The sequence below is a fragment of the Austrofundulus limnaeus genome, unplaced genomic scaffold, assembly GCF_001266775.1.
Source record: "Austrofundulus limnaeus strain Quisiro unplaced genomic scaffold, Austrofundulus_limnaeus-1.0 Scaffold7, whole genome shotgun sequence".
Taxonomy (NCBI): domain Eukaryota; kingdom Metazoa; phylum Chordata; class Actinopteri; order Cyprinodontiformes; family Rivulidae; genus Austrofundulus; species Austrofundulus limnaeus.
This window is the reverse complement of record NW_013952409.1, coordinates 1,900,787-1,909,500: the sequence shown is the minus strand read 5'-3', so window position 1 is coordinate 1,909,500 and position 8,714 is coordinate 1,900,787. Positions and strand designations below refer to the sequence as shown.

General features: G+C 39.3%; 2 protein-coding genes across 2 annotated transcripts in view; one reads left to right on the top strand and one right to left on the bottom strand.

Annotated features, from left to right (window-relative positions):
* ank3b (ankyrin 3b) overlaps nt 1–8,714 on the bottom strand; it is a gene marked incomplete in the record, with an annotated part of 112,918 nt that overhangs the window by 91,273 nt on the left and 12,931 nt on the right.
* On the top strand, nt 4,706–7,231 carry LOC106535676 (microfibril-associated glycoprotein 4). Its single transcript, XM_014032743.1, has 4 exons — nt 4,706–4,910; nt 5,171–5,267; nt 6,211–6,378; nt 6,469–7,231. The coding sequence occupies exons 1-4, from the start codon at nt 4,869–4,871 to the stop codon at nt 6,717–6,719; spliced, it is 558 nt and encodes a 185-aa protein (XP_013888197.1). The 5' UTR covers nt 4,706–4,868; the 3' UTR covers nt 6,720–7,231.

Genomic DNA, 8,714 nt, shown 5'->3' with positions numbered 1-8,714 from the left:
CACACACACACACACACACACACACACACACACACACACACACACACACACACACACACACACGATGGGTGCTAAAACTGTTGCACAGGTGTTAGCTTAGCAACAGACTAACAAAAGACAATAATTTCCTCTAAAACACGACCTGTTTTTACAAACATTTAATCCAACGTCTGATTTATTGGAGTGTGTCGTGTTACGGAGGGTGTTTTCACTGYGCTGTAATCTGTCATTGTGAGCAGATTATCGGCCGAAGCTGGTTGCTGAGCTCATTTCCGACTCACAGAATGGACCTTATCTCAGTTCCTCATCAAACGCACACACACACACACACACACACACACACACACACACACACACACACACACTGGTGTCAATCTGTAGGACAGTAAGAAGAGTGTTCACTGTGACCGTGACATCAGACTCACAAAGTCAGCTGTTAAAAATGGCTAAATTAAAACAGATTCTAACATAAACAATAACTACCTGCAGCATTTTTTTCAGTCACTTTCTAACAAAGATATGATGTTATCGAGTTCATCATGTCAACGTTTGGCTTCCGATGAATCCGACGTCTGTTGGGGTAGCTTTCAGTGGCATCAGAGGGGATTATTTTTCAGAAACGGCCCATTGACATTCCAGTGAATCTTTATTTATCCATCAGAGATACGCCAAGAATGTTCTTTTCTCACACAGATACACTGCTCACAGCCGTGACATGACAACAGGAAGCACGTCAACAACTTTTTTTTTTGCTCACAGCTGAAAATTAACGCTAATAATGATGCTTTTTGCCTGCTTGTCTTTTCCAAAAGCATTTCATAAACCAGCCGACAAATATGAATGAATCTCGCACCAAGTAATTATTTTATGTTTATCTAAAAAACAATTCAGGATGGCCACCACAGCTAATCGGCATTAGCCAGCATAAAATCACTATAACTCAGTCAACTGTGCGGATACAGAGCTAAAATTTGAAGTGGCAGTAGATGAGAGTTGTCTACATCTCATACTGAGTGGGACATGAAACTAGAGATCGGACGATATTTGTCGTTTTTTTCTTGTTTCGACATTCGCCGTTACAATAAAAAATAATCTTAACTTACGATTGTTTTTCTTGTTATATATTTAAATGTTCTACATTGTTTGCTATCCATTGTGTTTTGTTAATAAATATTTTTTTTGTTTAAACTGAGAATTGTGTAACATTTATGATCATGTCATTTTTATCATGTAAATGGAGGGAGAAAAAGCAWTATCGCCTTCAAGAATCGGCACAAAAAATCGTCAGAACATATCAGGGATCAGKTACACTGATGTCAAAATGATCTGTATCGACATCGGCCTTAAAAAGCAAATACTGTAAATMGGTCAATCTCTACATGAGGATGTTTATCATCTTATATTTAAGGTTTAGCTAAAGGAATGGTAGGCCCTTTAAWTCTTAAGTGTTTACTTTAAAAGATAAAATATCTTTGGAATCCTTCCTAAGTAGATTTCACTGCAGGTTTTGACAAATGTCACTAAAATAAGCTCACGTTTGTTGATTCCTTCTTTACTATCCTAAAGTCATAAAAAGGAAATACTGCACCGTCAGTATCACATATCACCAGTTTAAGTGGGGGGAGGGGGTCTGTCCTTAGAAGCAATTACGCTATTATGAAAATATCGACKCCTTCATTAATCTCCCACTTTCTTCTAATAAATCAAGTTTCATGAAGTCAATTTGTTCCTTTTGTCTCCTTTGCCCCAACTGTACAGATCCCGTGCCTCCGTCCAAGGTCAGGTGATATTCTCTTCCCAACAGCAGGAAGCRTGAAGCATGAAACTGTATCTGTGGGACCTTGTATGTTCAGACTCATGAGAAACAGCTGCAGGAATTCTTTCAGGTGCAAATTACAGTGAAACAGTTGCTCAGATCCGCAGACATCCACACGCACGCACTGCAGCAGAGCGGTGCAGCAGAGTTATCACTGCCATCCGTCCCATCAATCCCTAAMATCCTCCGGTAATGTGCCCCCCCTCCACCCAACACACACACACACATATCACTAAACCTCTACAGACTCCACGCAGTGAGTTTACAGTAAAGTACAGGAAGGACTTACTTCTGCCAAACATTCTGCTGCCTCCTCCACTGCCATGTTTCTCAGCCTGCGGCTCCAAGTGTGAAACCTGAGCACTCAGTGGCCGTGGCAGCTAGAGCCCCGGCCTGGAAGCCCAGGGAGGGAGGGATGGATGTGGTGGGGTAAGAACGAGGGGGGAGGGACAGTATTGTGTGGCAGGGAAATGGAGATAGGGGCGTTATGTCACAACTAAAAATACCTGGATACCAGCGAGAAACCCAGGGACGCTCCGACGTTAATCTCATTCCTTCAAACGTTTGCTTCATTATCACAAGTCACTATAGAATCACGTGACTGATTTTTCTTGAACTGATTTGTTTCTGGAGTTTTCATCATTTGTACTGTATAATCATAAATAGYTACCAAAACACAACTTATTCTCAGTGTAGTGTTCAAGATCGGTCTTGGTCTTGCGAACTGTCCCAAGGCCATATTCTGATGGTCTTGGTTTCTGTCTCGTCTTGGACTCAAACACATTTGTAAGCTGCCTTGTCTCTGTCTCAGACATCAGCTGTGTTTCCATCCACTTTTAATGCAAATTTTGAGCAAACTTTCAAAATGTTGCAAAAACGAAAAAAGAAAAAGAAGAAATTCGAATCAGACGTGYTTCCAGCTACTGGCTTGGAGTGAATCAACCAGACTACGCAAAGTGTAATTCCTTCACACCGCTGTAGTAAACAGGAAGTAGAAGTCACAAACTTGCAGGAACCACACATCTCTGGACAACGGTGGAATGTGTTCCTATTGGACAAGTTGTAATTGTTCAATCGTATCAACTAGTATTATTGATGTTCCATTCTGTCTGGAGACACAGAGAAAGAAATGTAATTCTCTTCACGTTACGGGAATATCCAGGAAGACGCCGACAGTGAGAGAAGAGTCCAGCCGCAGCACAAGATGGTAACGGACAGCAGGAAGAGCTGATCAAAAAATGTAACGTAAATGTTCAGTGTTCGCTTTGTCAGAACTTATTCAGCAAATATGTTTCCATCTTTCTTTTTAGCACATTAACTCGTTTTCAGAAAAAAACAAACACCACCTCAAGTGATCGTAAAAACCTTTTAGCAAAATTGAGGAAGTTTTTTTTTCTGAATTTTGCGGTTTCCTTCAAACAGCAAAATTCAGCAAAGTTGTGTTTTGGATAGAGGATGTGTTTAGTGATGTTACAGCTTCAGTAGTTGTTGTGTGTTGCGGTCACAATCTCTGGTMCCGGTAAGTCCATAATTTTCATTTCCCTACATAAATTTTGTAAACTTAGRAGTTAAATCAACGTTCTACCAAACAGATTTTCTATTGATCACGTCTATCACAAAGATATATCATTTTATCGCCCAGGTTAGGTGGTCTTCACCACAACATTACTTATTCTTTCAAAATTACAGTCAATTATTGGTTTAAGGTGAGCTGACAGGTCAACTACAGCCAAAAGTTAAAATTAGCAAAACAGTAGCCAAATCTTAAAAACAAAAGCTAAAATAATCTACAATCAAAAATCTCTTTTTTAAAGGRATCAAATTTTCCATTTACTATTTAAGTTGAATATCTTAAAAATTATTAAAGTGACCGATAACTAAATGTTTCTGAACAAGTTGAACATATTTTATACCTGAATGGCTAAATTAACTTAAAGTATGCTAAGTCGGTATTTACACAAAGCTTCAGCTCATTTTGATGGACTTTCCAGGGGCAAAGTTTACTTTACACCCACCTAAAACCAAGCAAGAAAAAGTTTAGTTCCATTTTCTGTGGATTTGTCTCAACATCGTTACCTGTTGTGAAACCCACTGTGGGAAATTTCCCTCTTGGGAAATCAGTGCCGAGAACCGGAGGAGCAAAGATATAAAAGAAACTGTTGTTGGGAAAATACAAAGTGGTGAGAAGCTTTAACTAACTGGTGAGTTTTTAAATGAGCCGTTCACATTATAAACTATGTTAAATACTAAAAAATGTCCTTTCTTCCAGGATAAAGAAAYTCATCTTTACAAACATTAAGCCGATAACAGAATGATGGTGAGTGAACCAACAAAAACGGTTTTATTTGAACAGTTTTTTTTTATTGCTGACCAGTAATAATATAATTAATTGTGTCCCTATGAGTTTGTCTGTCTGTTAGCAAAATATCTCAAGAACCACAGCACAGATTTTAATGAAACGGTCAGAAAATATTCACTGTATGCACTTAATAACTGATTGATTTTTGGAGTCAACCTCATTCAAGATGGCGGTTACAGCTCATCAACTTTACAAACACAAAAGTGTTTGCATCTTAATCAGTTTTACAGATATTAAGCTAAAACTTGCTGTGGTGGTAGCCGTGAGTTTAAAAATGTGTTGGGCCATATGAATCCCTAGGGGAAAAAACATTTTTTGTTTGCTTAAAAAGTGCCCAATGTTTAGGAAAATGGGCTCTACATTTATATAAATTATTATTTCATATTTTGTATAAGTAAACATGTAGCAAACGTYATGCAACGTAMGAGTGTTTSATTCAGTTTTATTTATTTATGTTTGATCTGATTTGTGTTTTTGCTGTTCCTTACGGTATAAACTTTAATAAAAATATGTTATTGTTTTTTTTCCTCATTGCAGCTCAYATTTTTGCTCGCGGCACTGCTGCCGGCAGCAGCATATCCACAGACTCAGCCCTCGGACTGCAGCGAYGTTTACAGATCCGGGTCGGGTCTGGACGGCGTGTACACCATTTACCCCGCAGGCCCCACCTCTCCTGTGCAGGTTTACTGTGACATGAGTAACGACGACGTTGACGGCTCTGCAGAAAAATGGACGGTGAGGACAAAGGAACAAAGTCCACCTCAAATAAACAATGACTCAGCATTTACTCTGCTGCAAAAATGTTTACTATTAAATACATCCTCAGCACACGTTTTGTACAAATAGCCTGTCAGAACTATTTTTTTAATCCTAAATGGGAACTTTAGAATCACTGAAACAGTGAAATATGAGAAGTTATTAATAATTTAAATGCACAAATCTAAAATCATTAAATAGTGTCAACTAATTTATTTTTCTTTTAACTCTAAAACCAGGTGATTCAAAAAAGAAAAGATGGCACGGTAAACTTCTATATGAAGTGGGATCACTACAAAAAAGGATTTGGCAGTGCTGCTGGAGAGTACTGGCTCGGTAAACACACATTTTCATGCATTTAAAAACTAAGATTCTTTTGATTTTTTTAAATGTTTAAAACAAGATAATAGAAAAAGCTTAAATTTACATAAAGGTAAAGATGTGAAGTGCTTTGATATCATAGTTTGACATATATTAAAAGTGAGAGTGCTACTAAAAAATCCAAGTAAGTGTCTCTGGAGTAAATGGGCAGAGTTTCTTGTTGTGTGGGCAGAGTTTGTGCTTGGTCAGGTTGATTTGGTTTGTGAGGGAAGTTAAAAGATGAAGTAATGATAACAGTAAAACTATTTTGAGCAATTTATAGTCTTCAAGTTTGGTACAACTAACACGTTTGTGTCTCGAGTTATGACTAACACAACTATTCACATGGCAACCTTTTTCCAGGCAGGTTAGAGGTGTTGTAACTGAGAATTGTTACACGTCCCTCCACAGGTACGGCATTTCAATTTCCTGTGGTTAGAACATTCATGTCTCCAGTTATGACTAAAATTAACATTATATTTAAAGTTATAAGTGCTTCCTGATCGTTTGGACGAAGCCAMACKTCCCCCCAGCTGCCCGGCGTTCTTTAAACTCCACCCAAAACAGTCAATCCAACCAATCACGTCTTTAACTTTGCTATGTCTATAGCAAAATTGTTTTGTGTGTCTATGCCCACAAAACAAAAAWCTCCCACTTAGTAACTGCAGAGACCCCCTTCTCAAATAATCACTAATCTTTTGTTTAAAAAGTGAAAAAATGTATTACTATATTTTGCATACTTTGGCAAAAACAACGTTATTCCCTACCTATAAGTAACTCTGTATCACTGATGCCACAGCTGGTAACTATTAAAAACTTAACAGGATGCTTCAAAAATGACCTTTAACCTCAGTCTTAAAGTGCATCAAACTGGATTCTAAGCTTTATATCAGAGGATCAATTCCGCTGTCTTTCTTAGGTCTGGAGACGATGCACCTGCTGACCCAGGCCAAGAGCTACGAGCTGAGGGTCGACATGGAGGACTTTGAGGGTCAGAAGGTCTTCGCCCATTACTCGGACTTTTCTGTCGGCCCCGAGTCAGAAGGATACAAGCTCAGCCTGGGGACATTCGTCAAAGGAGCAGCAGGTGGCTTTACGAGCAGAGTTTTGATAACGACTTAAAACACATTTCCTCAAACTGAGCTTTAAATGCTTTGATTTTGTTCCCCCACTTTAGGAGACTCTCTAAGAGGTCACAACGGACAGAAATTTACCACCACAGACAACGATCAAGACGTACATGCCTCAAACTGTGCCAGGCTGGTATACGGCGGGTTCTGGTATGCGGCGTGCTTTGGTGCCAACCCCAACGGCATCTACACATGGGGTCCTTCCCCCCGTGCAASTGGTGTGCAGTGGAACACCTTTAAAGGCCTTGAATACTCTCTGAAAACCATGATAATGAAGATTAGACCAATTGCTACATAAAAACTGAACCAACAGTTGAGAAAACTTCTTCAGGACTCAACAAAAACAGCTACAACTCCATCAACTTAAAATGATCTTAGTCTTAAATCCTAGCATGCTAGGAGGCAGGTGATATTTATTTTTTCTACAAATGCCAGGCCATTAATTCTTAAAACATTCATCCGTCACTTTTTATACTTCCATCTATGAAAACGCATTTCATAATAACTGAAACAACCCAGCAAGTTTTAGTTAAAAGAACTAGAGAAACAAATTAAGTTGCATGTTTGTTTTACAGAGAGCAGAGCTACAGGTCCTCTAGCGGCCCCTGCTGGCTGGTCCACAGTACTGCACACTCTGCAGCAGGAGATWAAAGCTCCTGTTTAGCCTGGGATTCTGTAAAATCCTGACATGTAAACAATAAAATCTGTCTGTTTTTTTTCTGTGGACATTTAAAGTACACACAACAAAAAGTGCTGTTTTTGTAAATATTTAATAATGTTACTGATGTTACAAAGTGCAGTTTTTATTAAAGCCAGTTATTCAGAAGAAAACTAATGTGGATTATTGTAAATGTATTATGATACAAACATAAAAATTATCATATAAAGTGTGTGTTCTGTCTGAATGTGTGTGTTTTGCTTCCTCTGATTTGCTGCCATCTGATTGGCTGCCCGGCTACTGCAGTCTCTGTGTTTTCTCGGCACTTGAGTTACAGATGGACGGTGCAAAACACACKCTTTATCACCTCCGTTTCCCGCCACTCCTTTCACATTTCATCTAACCAACGAGCCCCTTGATCTGTGATCTCAGGTGTAGTATTAGAGCCTTTTTTAAGGTTCAAACTCCCAAAGTAAGACACATCACGCCTCATTACATCTTTGTACAATTGGCCAGCAGATCCTGCTGATTCCTTATTGGTTGGCAGAGATGACGTTGCTCTGAGCTGATGTAAGGTTTTATAAAGAAAAACCGGGCAGAACTCAATCCTGCAGGGTCATGCTTCTCTAAATGCACACTTTCAGCTGCATGAGTTCCAACCTCTCTGTGTTTAAACTGTGTCACTGCAAACACAAGAAGCTCCAGAGAGAAGGACAGCATCAACGTCTGTGAGAACGCTTCCTGATTATCATCATCTCTGAAAGAGACGGAGCTCTGCTCATGAATAAATTAACACCTGTCCTGAACCAGAAAGCATGCGAGGCACGCAGGGTTCCAACAGGGACCAGCAGCATGTAAGCAACCATGTATAAACATACAAAAATCTCCCTCTAATCATGCAAARAACTTGATAGCTACAGGATCTTTCAGGAGATATTGATTTGGTTAGAGACCCTTAAAGACCACGGCTCAGTGAGGCAGCACTGAGGCGCTGCAGTAGAATCATGGAACAATGACTTTATACCCACAATCACATTTGCATGTATTTGCTAATTTTTTAAAGGGGGTGAGGGTGGCGTGAGTATTGTGCAAAATTGACTTTTTTGAGCTTTACATCTTGTTATAACGTCATTCTGTCATCAAAAACATCCCCAGAGTGYTGCTTTGACTCATTCATTCATGTTTGTGAAATCCTTGAATCTCTTGTGGTAGTCATGTGGAGTTGCCTAAACGCTTGCTGGTACAAAGCTCCGCCTATTTACCCAAAGCTCCTCTCTGAAGCTCAGCCCCCAGYCGAGCACCCACCGCACAGAGCACCCTTCCCCCACACAGATCCACCAGACTGGTGGCAGGAGAAATACTTCATAAAAAAATCACTCATTCATGGCAAAACACATCTTTAAAATGGTGGATATTCATAATTTCATTGCAAAACAGAGCTTCATAATGACCTAGACTTACAGTTTCTTCACAAAAAGTAGCTTAACATTGTTAAGGGTTAGACAATAAAATTGAAACACCTGCCATTTTAGTGTAGGAGGTTTCCCTGGTGGCCAATCTTCATTAATTGCACATTGCACCAGTAAGAGCAGAGTGTGAAGGTTCAATTAGCAGAATTTGATTTGATTTGATTTG